Below are 16,838 nucleotides of genomic sequence, written 5' to 3' on the forward strand. Positions count from 1 at the left end.
TAGGTGGAGGGGGGAAGAGGGAGGGGGAGGCCGAGGATGAGATGGAGGGATGGAGTGGAGAGGTATATGAGAGAGGGGGGTGTGAGTTGGGAGCAGGGCAGTGAAATGGCGGGGTACAGGGTGACGTGGAGGCAATTTGTTTGTGGCCACCCCAAACGGGATGGAGGCGTCTGGCAATAGATAGATAGGTAGACAGATAGAGTACAGACCAGATTGGGATTATAAGTTAAGAAGATCAATCCTACACATATCAGAAAGGGAGAAGGACCTAGAAGTAATTATCAATAATGGACTATCTCCAGATGACCACATCAGTGACAAGGTATGTAACATGTATACATTGCTTGTCAGTATGAGAATGGCATTCACATATATAAATCAAGACATGCTGATAAAAACATTTTTTTATCAGACCAGCCCTGGAGTATGCATCAGTAGTCTGGAATCCTTATCTCAAAAAACACATAGATAAGATTGAAAAAGTACAAAGGACAGCTACAAGATGGGTACCAAGCTTAAGGGAACTAAGCTACGAAGAAACACTAGAAAAACTGAATCTACCAACACTACAGGAGAGAAGGAAAAAAGGAGACATGATTATGCTATATAAATGCAACAAAGGAAAAAAGAAAAAAAGACATAAATGAATATATAACCTTTGGGGAAGCATCAGCATGAGGACACTGCAAAAAACTGCATAAAAAGAGAAGTGATGAAGACGTAAGGAAATTCAGTTTCCCAAGTAGGGCAACTGGTCAGTGGAATGCACTACCAAATGAAGTAGTGTGTGCCAAAACTATTCACAAATTTAAGGATATGTATAACAAAAATGGTTTAACCTACCGCGTCCCGTTGACGTATATTGTATATACGTCTGAACATTTTGTCACCGTGACTCCCGTTGACTTATATAAATGCGCCGCAATTGCAAGGTCTGTCATTTGCACAGTTTTCAAATTTCGCGCATGATTTTTGGTACGTATACATGGGACACCTTCCTCTACAAGATGCCCAGCAGGGACAGTGCCTTACCCCGCATGACCTCCCTCCTTCCGCACGCCATTGTCTCGGCAATTCACCTGTCACCAGTGACCTGGCCGGTAAAGATATGTCGTGAAACGGTACGAAATTCAAGGCCAGAGTGATTCCCCAATCGATGACAATGTGGAGGACAAAGTTTATGTAGCATCAGAGGAAGAAACAGTCAGAAATGATGATCAGGTAATGTTGCCAAAAAAGATCAGGTATGTTGATGTGTTTGGTGAGTGAAACTGTGCTTATATTCCCTATATTACTGTGTGAAAACCAATATACTCTCATACTACATATAAATTCGTACCAAATAAATAAATACCGTTTATGAGTGGTGTGGAATAGTTACCCTCCCACAGAACTCGTTTTCTATGAAGCCAGCCTGATAGAAAACCCAGGAAGATAAGGGGTACTGTTACCTCTATCCAGTATTTTAAACCTCAGGTGAGGGATTTCTCTATGAATTTTCGATGTTTCTCACCAAAAGCGGAGGTTTGAGCCAAAAATTTTTTTTTCCCTAAATTGGTTGGGACTGGGGGGAGTCAGTCGTGGAAAATCGGTCGGGATGGGGGCGGGTCAATACACGGGACAGTATGAGCTTGACTCATTCCTGTAAAGATTCAGTTTGGTAAGGGGAATTAGGTAAGCATACACACACACACACACACACACACACACACACAAATCTATCATGCATCATCTGGGGGTACCAGTGTAAGTAAGGCTGTATAAATGAGGAGCTATTATGTCATCAGACAAAGATGACATGTTACCACCTGATATGGCATAAGTGAAACTGAGACGACGATGGGTGGCAGTGGGATATGAGGACGGCTGCTACCATGTATACCAATGTGTCTTTCTTGGCTGTTATGAGAGAATATGTAGTGTAGTTTTGAAGGGCACAGACTAAGTCATGACTTATATTGCACTCTAAACACAACTGGAGCTATGGCTGACACTCCATGGGTAATAAGGTGACAAGCCTAATACAATACCTTGATGGCATTACATGAATGACAAACCTCAAGTCACCTCTTGCAGACTGAATCTATGGAAACTCAACACTCCAAATGGGGCAGTGTAACTATTAGACTAATTGGTAAAATCAAAGGAGTAGAAAAGCAGGAAAGAAGAAACTATATAAGCAAGTGTGAGTGCCCAGTGAAATGTGCCACACATCTATTCCCTCATCCTTAGAATTTCTTAGCTCTGCCTTACAGGAAAACCATCCACACAATTTAGCTTCCTTTTCAGATGTATTTCAGAAATGCTTGAGGGACTAGGTTATACTGCACAAGAATTTCTGGAAAATGAAAAACAGCATATAATGAAAATACTGTATATCAAGACACACTAGTACATTAAAGATCTACAAGAGTTGCACATTATTCATGATTTTACTAAATGTAAGTTTGAAATAAACCTTTAAAAATCTAAATGATTTTAAACTTCATAATAATTATTTAACGAAAAGAGAGCAACAATGATGACCATGTCAAATGCGTGTTTCTTAAAGCATAAAAAGGAAAAATAACTGCCTAAGCCTTAAATAGATAATATTTTCCCATTTCTCTTTAAATCTTTATGTGTTAGTATGGAATGTTTATACAAATTTGTATGAGTAATTAAGGTATTATTTTCATGAAATTAATATACTGTATATGCAAAAAAAATAATAATAATAAGACAAATGATGTATGAACTGAATTATTCATCTCGAAACATCTTCCATTGTTTGAGTTCTGTGTGAATAATACATCAGCTTAATTTTTTAATCTGTTGAATAAAAGTACCAGTATGCATCATTTTGTGTGTGTGTGTGTGTGTGTGTGTGTGATGTTTCTTGATATACAAAATACAACAATATATTAAAATTTTACATACTGTTCTTCGATGTACAATACTTTAAGCCTCACAGTATGTTTTGTTGACTGTGAATGAAACTTTCTGCATGTAAGTGAGGGAAAAAAAAAAAAAAAGTATTTACTGTACTTAATTTCAAAATATTCACTCTAATTAATGTATACAGATCGCCCTGCTTGTTTTTATCATTGCTACATATATGTTCCCATTCTATGGTGAACTTGTAATATTCTTGAAAAACATACAGAAACAGATTCAAATGTCCAGAGTTTTGTTATTATAGTATGCTGTACTTAACCTCATCAGTCTGAGGATTTTTTTTTCCTGTGGATTAAGTCTGATAATTTCATGCAGGTTAGGAGAGACATCATTCAGCTAAATGGTTTACACAACTATCTCATTAACCACTTCAGGCCAAGGGTAGTTTTTTTTTTTTTCTTTTAATAAGGGTTAACAGGGATATCCTCAGAGTGACAGGGGTAATTTAACATCTGAATCAAAGGTAAAGAAACCAAACCAAATAGATATTACAACACTTTAAGCTCATGAAAATTACTACAAGGAATGAGATTTTTAAACAGCACCATAAACAAAGACACAACTCTTTCACTGTCATACCAGCAAGTGCCCAAAAAGTAGGGGAAAGTAATGAAGTTATACATAGTTAAGTTTCGTACAGCACAATGATGTTTGGGGCTAATGTGGTGCTTGCATGTGACATAAGCAAGGCATAGCATCCCTGACTAATGGCATCTTCACTGTAAGTACTTGATGAGTATAGGAGTTACTATATGCCTAGGTACATTTAAACAGCATAAATCTGTACCTTTTCTTCTTGGATGTAGGATTAGCTCACTGAACTACCACAGTGTATTGTGAAATGACAAAACATTAAAGAGATCAGTGATGATGATGAAAAATTTTACAGAATAAAGAAAAGGTTACATTAGGTTTCAATGTAAAGTATAAAGGAATCAGTACAAACATATACTACATGACAAAAAAAAAAAAAAAGTTACATTAAAATTTGATGTATGATCATGGATCTATAATAATAGGCACATTTTTTAATAAAATTCCAAAAGAATACAAACTGATGAACAGAACCCGGGGAAGCAAGTGGGTGCCACGTACACTCAGAAGGTTAACCTAAGTTGTGGCAGCAGTGAGGTGAGGCGAGGCCAGCATTACTGTCTAGTGCCAACACGGTCCCGTGGGATCAATCGCAGCTCGGAACCATGCTTCAGAAATACACTCCCTGGAAGTGACAGTACATCATAAATATAAAGCAATCATTATCTGCTACAGCATCATCATATCTCCAACCAGTTTCGGCCACAATTACATAAAGCCCACGTTCAAGAAGATACTGTCATACTATGTATTATAAGACATAAGGTAACATGGTGGTGGGATGAGGGTGTAGGACTGCAGTTAGGGGAAACGTAGACCTTTCTGATGAAGAGGGAAGGCAGGGTGCAGTGTGTGAAGAATGATGTGTCATAGGTAGTGATGAACAGTGAGGATATTAAAGACTTCCTTGATTTTCCCTGGAATGATTATTGCTGCCATGGCCTAAAGCTATCTGAGTATGCCTTGCACATTACAGAGTTTATTCTCTCAGGCATGGAGGCAAACATTCCTTTCTCATATCCTTTGGCTAATGCAAAAAAAAAAAAAAAAAAAAAGTTCCAAAGCCACCTACAACAAGGAGATGGCCTACAAAAGGTATTGGAGCCAACCCACCCCTGAACCACATCTCTTTTACGTTTCTGGTCGCAATCATGCTAAGTCTGTTCTTTGCTCTGCTAAAAATAATTCAACTTGTACTAAATTATCTGAACTCTCCAACTAGAATTCTTCCAGCTCCTTCTGGCATCTTGCCAAAAACCTTTCTTACAACTTTACCTCATCATCCATCCCTCCTCTTTTCCACTCTGATGGCTCTATAGCCATTTCTTCTACTCATTAAGCAGAACTATTCACTCAGAATTTCTCCTCCACCTCAGACAATTCTGGTGCTGTTCCTTCATCATGCCTAACATTAAAATTTAAAATTTTTACAATTGATGTATATTCTGCCATCACTGGCCTCCAAACTAACAAGGCATATGGGCCTGATGGGGTTCCTTCCATTGTCCTCATGAACCCTGCTTCTGTGCTTACACCCTGCCCAGATAAATTCATTCACTGCTGTTTATCAACCTGTACCTTTCCTTCTTGCTGAAAGTTTGTTCTCATTCAGCCTGTCCCAAAGATGGATGACCATTCCCAGCCCTCTATTGCCCAATTGCTTTAATATCCTATGTTTCAACAGTTTTTGAGTCTCTCCTTAAAAAAAAAAAAAAAAAAAAAAAAAAAAAAAAAATCATAACCCTCTTTCTGATCATCAGTATGGGTTTCAACAGGAATGCTCTACTGGCAGTCTTCTCACCTACCTTTCAGACTCCAGGTCATCCTCATTTCAGGACTTTGGCAAAAGCTTTGCAATTGCACTTGAAATCTCAAAAGCTTTTGATCAAGTCTGGCATAAAAGTTTAATTTCCAAACTGTCCTCTTACTGTTTCTCTCCTTCTATTTGTGCCTTCATCTCTAGCTTCCTTTCTGGTTGTTCTATATCTGCTGTTGTAGATGGCCACCATTCTTCTTCTAGAGCTATTGACTGTGGTGTTTCTCAGGGCTCTGTCCTCTCACCAACTCTCTTCCCTTTATTTATCAATGACCTTCTAAGCTGTACATCTAACCTTATCCACTCATACGCTGATGACTCCACCTTTCACCTTTCGATTCGTTGCGTCCATCTCAACAGTTACTCCAACAAACAAGGGATGAAGCTATGGCACACCTAATGTCCAACTTCGCCCATATCTCTGACTGGGGCAAAAGAAATCTTGTTTTTCACTGCATTCACTTATTCACCATCTAATCCATTGTTGCCCCATGAGCAGTGCAGTAGCCCAGGGCTAGGCAAGTTGGTCCTGACATTTAAAATGAGAGTGACCAGCCTCACTCATCCCTGAGTGGCATTACTTGAGCAATAAACCCCGACCCCCCCCTGGATATAAACTGCACCGGCTCAATCCGACTGGAGCACCTTAATTGCCCACTAAACCACCAGGTGCCATTATTTGGTTATATGGTTACCACCCAGCATAGTAAATGGTTACCTGGTGTACAGGAAACCATTTGGCTTGTCACTCTGTGTAAAGCCACCCAGAGACAGACATTCAGTACAGTAAAAACTCGATATAATGGCCTTTAATGGACCAGAATTCGCTTTCATCGGGCTCGAGGAGCTACCGGACTAAATTCCTATATATCGGAAAAAGTCCGATAAAGCCAGAAGCAGTCCCGACTGTCTGACCACTTCAGCTATGTTCACCACAATAAGATAAATAAAAGACCTGTTTATCAGTGTACAGTACAGTATTATCATAAATATTATACCATTTGATTAATGTAGTGAAGTTTTAACACAGTATAGTACCACAGTGGTAGTCAAAACAGTTTAGAAACTGTTCATGTGATCTGGTCTAATGCCTGATACAGTAAAAGCTCAATTAACCGGCATCCAATGCATCGGTACATCTGTATAACCAGAATGCAAATTCGATCTGGCATGGGGTTGAAAATATTCCGGATACCGGTCAGCTTCTGACCCTGTTCCTTCTACTTCTTCATTCCCTGATCCTGTTCCTTCCACTTCTTTAGCTCCTGACCCAGTTCAATCCACTTCTTCAGTTCCTGACCCAGTTCCTTCCACTTCTTCAGGTCCTGACCTTGTTCCTTCCACGTCTCCTTCTCCACTGTCTGAATCCCCATCTTATGATCCTGATGATCCCCCTATAATTCTTGATTAGTTCTGTACAGTACAGGATAAAGTAGTGTATGCAGCTAAGTTTTCAAAATTATATTGGCCTGTAACATACGCTAAATTTTTCTTTAAATAATTTTTGGCAATATGTTTGCTGGTTTGTGTTCCGTCCTGTACAATTTCTCTTGCTGTCTTTTTTTGTGTATTGTTGTGTACCTGTACTGTATCTATTACTGAATAATGTACTTTATGAAATAAAGTCCCATGTTTGGTCCTATTTCATTTGTTTGACCTCCCAGAAAATTTCTAAGAGTAACATTCGGTTATCTGAAAAATTCCATATCCGGAATGGAAGAATCCCCATGCACTCTGGTTAATCGAGCTTTTACTGTATATCGGAAAAAGTCTGGATTAGCAAGGGGAAGTCCGGATGTCGCTTTTATCAGAATTTCACATTTTTTCAGAATGGTTTGGGCCCCAATTAGTCTGTTATAGTGAGGTCTTGCTGTATTTACATCTATCAACCCGACAGAATCTCCCACGGGGGTACTCTCTAATTTTTAACAATATCAGTCTCAATCCTGCATTATCTTTAAACATACTTGGGGGTCTCATTCTCTCGGCTCGTATCTTAGAAAGAACATTTTATCTCTCTTGTAAAATCTGCTGGTGGCAGGTGGGGGCACTCACCATCCACTCACTCAATGTAGTGCTGCTCTCAGGTGTCTGCCCTTTCCTCTCTTTCATCCTTCTTTCCTTCCATCTTCTTTTGTCTTTCTTTGCTTCAGTCTTTCCTTGTCTTTCCGCCTACGGGTGACTTTACACTCCCTCTTCAGTCTTTCTTTCCTTCATTCTTTCCTCTTCCTTCTGCCTGTGGGTGACTTTACACTGAGTGACAAGCCAAATGGTTTCCTGTACACCAGGAAACCATTTACTATGCTGGGTGGTAACCATATAACCAAATTTTGGTGCCTGGTGGTTTAGTGGGTAATTATTGTGCTCCAATTGGATTGAGCCGGTGAAGGTTTATATTCAAGGGGTGGTTGGGGTTTATTGCTCATGTGATGCCACTCAGGGATGAGTGAGGTTGGTCACTCTCATCTTAAATGTCAGGACCAACTGCCTAGCCCCGGGCTCCTATGCTCTTTGTGGGGCAATGTAGGATTGGATGATGGATGGATGGATGTAAAATCTGCTTCCAAGAGACTGGGTGCGCCAAGCCAACTCCACACCTTCTTTACCCCTGCACAGTCGTTGACTTTATACACAGGCTTTATTCATGCCTGTATAGAGAACAACTCTCGTGTGGGGAGGCTCCCCACATACAGCTTTTCTCAGCAAAGGTGGAGTCAAAGGCTTTTTGTCTCATTAACTCTCCTCCTCTGACTGGCTCCCTTCTGTCTCTTCACCGCACTGTTGCATCTTTATCTCTTTTCTATTGCTACTTCAGTTGTCACTGATGCTTTGAACTATCTGCTTCCATCCCTTCACCACTACGGTGGGTGTGTAACACCCGTCTAGCAACAAACTCTCATCCCTTTTCTGTTCAACTCTGTAATGTAAGATATTCTTAAGTGCCACGAAAAAGGCGAGGATGCGTGTGCTATCGCCTCGGCCCTCCACCTGGCCCAGTGGACTGTCTCCACCATCATCAAGAAGGGGAAGGCCATTAAGGTTGCCGCTGTGGAGGCTGCAATTTTATCTGCCTCCCGTATCACCCGCCAGAGAGAGCCTGCAATGGAGGAGCTGGAGCAGATGCACCGCATGTGGGTGGAGGACCAGGGCAGGAGGAAGGCACCTGTGAGTCAGGCGATTATTTGCACCAAAGCTTTCTCACTATGGGATGAAATTAAGGTGAGGCGAGATCTTGATGCTAGCGAGATATTTCAGGATAGCAATGGGTGGATGACTGCTTGAAAAGGCGCACTAATCTGCACCACATGATGATGTATGGTGAGGTGGCAAGTGCGGATACGGTGGCGGCGACAGTGTTCCTGACGAGTTGAAATGCATCATCATGGAGGGTGGCTACAGCGCGAAGCAGGTCTTGAATTTTGACGAGACTTGGCTCTTTTGGAAAAGAATGCCCTCAAAGACATTCATAGCAATGGAGGAAAGGTCAACGCAAGGGTTCATGGCCTTGGGGGACCGGCTTACACTCCTGCTGGGGGGCAACGCCGAGGGCAACCGCAAGTTGAAGCCGCTCCTTGTCTACCACTCTGAGAACCCTAGGACACTGGTGGGCCATGTGAAAGAAAATCATGGGGTGATCTGGAAGTCCAACATGAAGGCCTGGCTGACTTACAACATCCATTTGTCATATTTCCACTCCTACCTCTCTCGTGTCCTTATGAGGTATACCTCCAGGGAGAATTAGGCGAACAGATTTCTTGTGGTGGTAGACAACGCGCTTAGCCATCCTCCCGCGATGAAGGAGTGGGCAAGCAACACTGAAGTGGTGTTCCCGTCCCCCAACACCACATCACATTGTTGTTGCAACCCATGGACCAAGAGGTTATTGCTACCTTGGAAGCATATTACCACCACCACACTATGCAGAAAATTGGTGAGGGCCTGTGACAGTGGTGATAAGACAACAGAGCAAACTTTTTGGAAAGGCTACAATATCCATCATGCCAGACAGAATATCACTGCAGTGTGGCAGGAAGTTAGCCAGCCCATCATGAATGGTGTGTGGCAGAAGCTGTGGCCAGAGTGCGTGCACTCCTTCACCAGCCTCCCCAAGAGCACGCAAGGTCCATCGGTGCACTGTGTGCAGCAGGAAACTGCTGAACTGTTGCACAGGGCAGGCTTTGGGGAGGTGAACGAGGAGGATGTTGAGGAGGTCCTGGAAAGCCACAGGGAGGAGCTCAGCAGTGAGGAGCTCCTCAATATAGAGATTCAGCAGGAACAGGAGGAGGAGGTCGTCCATGAAGTGCGAGTCCTCAATATGACAATTCTGAGGGAGATGCTGACCAAGCTGGACGAGATCACTGTGTTTATGCGCACACACGACCGTCTCCCAGGACAAAGCAGGGACACAGCTCATCGGCTGGAGGAGGGGATGAAGGTGTATAGGACGATGCTGGAGGAAAAGAATAGGGTGGCCAGGCAGACTACAATCACTGCCTTTTTCAAACAGGCCCCCACTATGCCAGCGACCCACAAAGGATCTCCCCAGCCCCCGACGGGCAGAGCACAACCCCAGCCTTCAACCAGCAGAGCATCTCCTCAGCCATCAACTAGCAAAGAAACACCCAGGGCCTCATCCCACCAAGGACATACTCGGCCCGTAGTCCTGGACCTCACCTCCAGCCGATCCCTGTCTCCTGTGTCACCCGTGCCTCCACTGTGGCACTCCACCACTCCATAGCTGCCTTCCTCACCCCAGCCTCCATCTCCCTCACCACTTCAGCCACTGCCTCTGTATCCCTCGCCATGACGTGAGCCACAGCATCTGACACCATCGCTACCTCATCAGTCCTCGCAGCAGTCTCCCTTGCCACCTCACCAGTCATCGCAGCTGTCTCCCTCATCACCTCTTCTGTCATCACATTGCACCACATCGCCACCCCCCAAACCAGTGCATCAGTCTCCCTCTACGATTACCCCAACTCGCCAGGCTTCCCCCCCCCCCTCTGACCCTCCCCTGGAGATGGGGTTTGAGGGTTTCAAGTGAGTGCTAGGGAGCACCAGCCCTAGCCTCGGGGTAGATAGCAAGAATGATGACCAGGACCGGACATGGACTTACAAGAGGTAATGAGTTCTGTGTGATATCTTCTAATCCCTTTTTTATGATTATTAGATAATATTTGTTGGTTTTTGTGAGTTATTTTTTTTTTATTTATTTATTTTTTTATGTGTCCGACTCTGGGCATAGGCTTCACAGCCTGCTATCAAGGCCCAGCAGTCCTCCTACATACCATACACCTCTACATTTACAGGGGTTAAGCTTAGGTTAGCTTCCTTTACAGATGTTAGGCCATTTAGACTGGCTTTAAACTTGTTTTGGGGCTCATTTGGGTGGGTTTTGGACTTGGTTGGGGAGAAAACTCAAGGCTGAAAAATGCATCCCATTACTTTACATGTTAAAAGTACCCCAATATACAATACCCCGCCTAACGATGGGCTTTTACCTAACCAATTACATCGTTAAACCGAGGTATACCTGTACTTGAATGCGAGGCCTGATGGGAACTAAGACTGCAAGTAGAGAGTTGAGAGGAATGATGAGTCCTGAATGTACTGGCTTTGTAATGAGGAAAAGTAAACTGAGATGGTAATAGTAGTAGTAGTTGTTCCCTAGACAGTCTGGCCGAACAGCCCCAAGCCCCTTAGGAAGGCCATGGCCGAGACCGGGCTTTCCCACAGAGCCCTCAAAGAGTGTATGTTGTGTTGTTGGAGTAGGTGATTGTGTCTAATGCAGTCTTCCATAATGTGCTTAATAGTATTGGGTGCAGTGCTGCATCCTGGACAGGCATCAGCGACAGAGTCATCCAGCCTCTTCTGGTAGCTTAAGAGGGATGGATGGTGCCCGCATCTCAGCCTGGCCAGGTGGATCCAGTCCTCACGAGGGAGATAGGATTCAGAAGGGTGGATGTCAGGAGGCCGTGTATGCAGCTGTGTGTTGTCTTTAAGTGACTGAATGGAGTAGCGAGTGATATGAGTATGGATATGCTTCTGGAAACTGATCTGAGGTGGGCGAGGGGGTAGAGATGACAGTACTTATGTATGATATCGTGTGCTGGGTGTTGTTTTGATGTTCCTTGGAGTGGGTGGATGTGATGCCATGTAAAATAGTGGATGTTGTGGGATTGTGGAGGCTGCAACAAGAAACTGGGTGCCTCTCATGTCTAGGTGATCCTTGAGTTTGAGGACTTTGGCTTCTTGATGTAGGTAATCTGTGGGTGTAGTAGCTGTGCAACCTGTGTTTATTTTTAGGGCCTTGTTCTGTATGGTCTGTAGAGTGTTGTGTGTTTTGGTGAGGTTGGGAGCCCAGGCAGGGCTTGCATAATTCATCACTGAACGTATGTATTGTTTGTATACTGTGGTGGTGGTTTCTTTATTGTGTCTGAATGTTGTATGGGCAAGTGACTTCAAGGCACTGAGTCTTGGTGTTATTTTATTTTTAATGTTTGTGATGTATTGTTTAAATGACACTGATGTATGTTACACCAAGGATTTTGTGTGTGTGTGTGTGTGTGTGTGTGTGTGTGTGTGTGTGTGTGGTAGAGGAGTGTTGTTTATTGTGAGGTGTGGGATGTGACTGTGTTCTGCTGTCCAGTTTGTAAGATGGGTCACTGTAGATTTGGCTGGGGGTATTTTGAGCCTGTTTGAGTTGAACCATCCGTGTACTGTGTTGAGGGAAGGTTGAATGATGTGTGCAGCTGTGTTTGCGTTTTGGTGCGTACATGTGTTATATCATCTGCATAGGAAGCTATGTGCATCTGTGGTGTGTGGGGTGTGGGTATGTCATGCATGTATAGGTTGAAGAGTGTAGGGGACTAAACAGATCTTTGGAGGACGCCATTTGTGAAGTTTCTAATGTTAGAAGACTGACCGGCAAATGTTACGTGTGCACATCTGCCTGCTAAGTACTGTAGTTTCCCGGCCATCTTTTTGTGTTATTGTGCATGTTTGTGTTGAGTATTCTGTTTGTGAGGTTGTGGTAGGGGATGGCATCAAGCTTTGCTAATGTCTAGTGTGATTAGGAGTGTTCTGTGTGGTGGCCTAGCGAATTCATGCCATCAAAAACTCTCTGTGTAAGGACTGTAAGAAAGGTGTTTGTGGAGTGTAGTGGCCTAAAGCCAAGTTGTGATTGGGCTAGGGGAATGTGAAGTGTGACTAGTTGTAGTACCAGTCGTTCAGTGACTTTAGAGAGGGTGCAGAGGAGTGTGCTGGCGGTGTGAGGAGGGTAACGTGGGGTCTTTGTTGGGTTTAGGGATAATGATGATAATGCTATGCTTCCAGATGTTGGTATTATGTTGTGTGAGTAGCTGTAGTTTGCTATATTGGTGAGTGCTTGTATGCCTTGTGGTCCAACGTGTTTAAGGTGAACGTTGGTTATGTTGTCTGGTCCACAGGCAGATGAGTGCTTAAGGTTGTTAATGATGTGCTTCGTCTGGTTGTAAGTGAAAGGTGCGTAGTCTGGGTCTGTGGGGAACTGTCTCTTACATCAAATGATACGTCGGTTGTCGGGATGGAGGTTTAGATGGCTGACTTGTGAAAAGTGATTGATGAGAGTATTTGCTTCTTGTTTGTCTGAGGGCATGGTGTCTGTTGTTGTGATGGCAGTGTGTGATTGTGTGGTGTTGCTGTTGGAAAGTGTGATGCTGTTTAGTGTTTTGTAAAGTTTGCTGATGTTTGTTTTGTGGTCAAGTGTTTGGAGGTAATTTTTCCAGTTTAGTGTTTGCTGTTCTGGTATTTTATTGTTTATTTGAGTGCTGAGTTCTTGTATTTGTTGTACAGTGTCTTGTGTATGGGGTGTTGGGGAGTGTCGCAGTGTGTCCCGTTGTCTGATGAGGCCTTGAATTTCTGGTGTGAAGTTGGGGTTGTGTCTCTTTCTGTTGCCTCTAGGGATGTGTCTTTTGTCTGCCTTTTGTATAATTGTACTGAAAGTGTGCACAGCGGTGCTGATGTTTGTGATGGGTGTACTGTTTAGTGTTTCGAAATGTTGTTCTGTTTCAGTTACAAAGGCCTCCCAGTTGGCTCCCTTATAATTAGTGTATGTGTGTTTGTGGCCAGCTGGGGTGATTCTGGTTTTGGTAGTGATGATGATTGGGGGGTGATCAGAACCTAGGGTTTTGACCACTCTCCAGGATGTAGTGGGGGTGAGGTTTGGGGAGCAGAAGGTGATGTCTGGAGATGATGGGAGGAAGAGGGCTTGGTGTGGGATATGGGTATGTTGGTCTAGATTGTTCAGTATGAAAAGATGATCTGTCTGGGATTGCAGTCCAGCCCTCTGTCTGTGTCAGGGTTGTTGACATGCCAGGCCGACAACTTGGCGCTGAAATCACCACCCAGGATGATGTTGGGTATGTTAGTGATGTGCTGTACCTGTGGAGAGACTGAGATGGTTTGGGCATGTTGAGAGATTGGAAGACGACAACTGGGTGCAGAAGGTGAGAAGTGTGAATGTCGGGGGTGGGGATGTGACACTCTATCTATCTATCTATTGCCAGATGCCTTAATCCCATAAGGGGTGGCCACAAACAAATTGCCTCCATGTCATCCTGTCCCCCGCCATTTCATTGCCCTGCTCCCAGCTCACACCCTCCTCTCTCATATACCTCTCCACTCCATCCCTCCATCTTATCCTTGGCCTCCCCCTCCCTCTCCCCCCCTCTGCCTCACTCACATAAACTCTCCTGGTCAGTCTCTCACTCTCCAATCTCTCCACATGGCCAAACCACCTCAATGTGTTTCTCCTAACACTTCCTATCACATCCACATCCACACCACAATGCTTCTTCACTTCCTCATTTGTCAGTCTGTCTCTCCATGTGACTCCACATGCTTCTCTCAAATAACTCATTTCCACTGCTCTCACTCTTGACTTCTGTCCCTCCAACAAGGTCCAAACTTCACTTCCATACGTTAAGAGCTGGTATTACAATACTGTCATGTAGTTACTTTTTCACTTCCATGCTTACTTCCCTGTTTCTTATCACTGTTTTCAAGGAACCAGCAACCTTTCTTCCTTGCTGTACCCTGTCAAGCACTTCACCCTCTAAACTTCCATCCTTACTCATCACACTATCCAAGTACTTAAATGCACTCATATATTCCAGTTCCTCCTCATCCAACCTCACTGTACATTCACTGACTTCACTTCTCTCAAAGACCATATCTTTACTCTTCCCTACATTCACCTTTAGATGCCATTTCTTACACACACTCCCAAACTAATCACCAAGCCTTGCAGTTCCCCTTCGTCATCACTTAACAACACAGTATCATCTGCAAACAACAGTACAGGGAGTTTCCAAACACTGCCCTCTCTCAGTAGGACTGCTCCAACATTCACTGCCCTAGCTAGTATCTCTTTTACAACCCCATCCATATATAGATTGAACAACCATGAAGATGTGACAGGCAGACTGCAAAAAGCCTAGGATGAGGTCACTCACAGTGTGACCTAAGGGATAGGGGGCTGAATGGGGAAGCTGCCAGAGATCGAGCAGTATAGATGGCTGCCATTAGATGACCAAAGTCAAGGCATGCAAGCGTGTTAGAGCCTTTATAAATGATACGATGTGATGTTGGTGCATACACTCCTTGCTCCCTATAACTTTAACATCCCTCACTAACCTTCTATCAGCCCTCCTGACCAGGAAGTAGTCCTTATGGTAAGTGCTGTGCTTGAATAAGACTGGCTTAGTAATTGCCATGCATGACTATGATTGGTTTACACCCAGCTACTTCTGCGGGCTTGAGGTACTGGTTGTGTGCATTACACAAGTCATCAGAAAAGTGTCACTTTTGAGGCTGCATTCATGAATTTAATTTCTGCAAGTTACTGATATTGCAAACTGTTGCATGATGTTGCTGTGTATTTATGAATCTGCTATTTGTGGTTGTGCGATTTAGAAGAGTCCACTGTACAGTCAGACCCCTACTTAGGAAGGATCGACTTACGAAAAATCTGCGGATACAGAAAAAAATTGAGAGAGAGAGAGAGAGAGCGCGAGCACAGAAGTAGGTATGGAGTAGAAAGGCAATGGGGTAGAGGGGAAAGAACTTTGTGACCTCAGTAATTTTGGGATTAGGGTTGGGCTGGAGAGAGAGAGAGAGAGAGAGAGAGAGAGAGAGAGAGAGAGAGAGAGAGAGAGAGAGATGGACTTACAAAAAAAAAAAAAAAAAAGGCTGAGGAAAGACCTTTAAGAACCAATTTCTTTTGTAAGTTGGGGACTGTCTGTATTTAAAAACTAGGATTGGGGAATGAAAATAAAAAAATGGCAATGATGAACACTATGATAACAATAATACAGTAATTACAATAACATAGCACCAACTACCATAAATATCACAAAACATTAACAGACCTGCATTCTGGCTGGGGTTGATGCCAATCCCATCATCAGTGATAATGGCAGAGGTCGCTGGTGGGACCTTGAACTCCTCAGCGGCAAATTTGAGCACGGCAGTGAAGGGTGTGTTCTCTGGCACACTCAACCTGGGTAACATCACATGGGGGAGGTCAGGTAAGTAGGGTATAAGCATCTCTCTCTCTCTCTCTCTCTCTCTCTCTCTCTCTCTTTCATTCACATGAGGGAGGTCAGGTAGGTATTGTATAAGCTTATCTGTGTGTGTGTGTGTGTGTGTGTGTGTGTGTGTGTGTGTGTGTGTGTGTGTGTGTGTGTGTGTGTGTGTGTGTGTGTATTTACCTAATTGTGATATACAGGAAATGAGCTATGCTCATAGGGTCCCATCTCTGTTTCTCAGTAAGTCAAATTTAGCTTTAAACTCATTTAAGTTTTTACACTGGATGATCTCTTTGTCCAGGCTATTCCACAGGTCTATACATCTATAAGAGAAACTAAATTTCTGGACATCCTTCGAGCAGCTTGGTTTCTTCAGTTTCATTCCGTGTCTTGTTGCTCTCTTATCCCATAAAAACAGATCTTCTTTGTCAATTTTATCTACTCCCACCATGGTCCTGAACACTGCAATCATGTCTGCTCTCTTCCTCCTTTCTTTTAAGAAAGGCAAATCCAGCTTTTCCAGCCTCTCTCTGTACGACAGATCTGCCAGACTGGGGACCATTTTGGTTGCTGTTCTTTGTGTTTTCCCAATCTTGTTTATATCTTTCTTTTTGTGTGGGGACCACACTACTACTGCATATTCTAACCTGGGGCAAATCATGGCCACTATCAATTTTTTCATCATCTCCTCTTCCATATAATGAAAGGCTACTCTTATATTAGTCAGGAGTTTATACGTCTTTCTAACTGCCTTGTTAATGTGTTTTTCAGGTGACAAACTGTCCTGGACCAGCACTCCCAAATCAATCTCTTCTCTCGCTTTTGTGACTGGTTCATTACCCATCAAGTAATTCAATGATGGCCTCTTGGTACTTTTACCCATTTCCAATATTTTACATATCTTTGCGTTAAATCCCATTCGG

General features: G+C 43.3%; 1 protein-coding gene across 1 annotated transcript in view; it reads right to left on the bottom strand.

Annotated features, from left to right (window-relative positions):
* Positions 1-2,360: 2,360 nt before the first annotated feature.
* Positions 2,361-16,838, bottom strand: part of Ufm1 (Ubiquitin-fold modifier 1) — a 162,731-nt gene continuing 148,253 nt past the window's right edge. The window contains exons 3-4 of the mRNA XM_080277949.1: positions 15,757-15,887; positions 2,361-4,156 (exon numbers count right to left, since the gene is read on the bottom strand). Coding sequence (XP_080134075.1) covers positions 4,086-4,156; positions 15,757-15,887 — 202 coding nt within the window. The 3' untranslated portion in view covers positions 2,361-4,085. The remainder of the gene's footprint in view (positions 4,157-15,756; positions 15,888-16,838) is intronic.

Source organism: Coenobita brevimanus, chromosome 71 (genome assembly GCF_032717465.1).
Source record: "Coenobita brevimanus isolate Jiangsu-jjx chromosome 71, ASM3271746v2, whole genome shotgun sequence".
Lineage (NCBI taxonomy): Eukaryota > Metazoa > Arthropoda > Malacostraca > Decapoda > Coenobitidae > Coenobita > Coenobita brevimanus.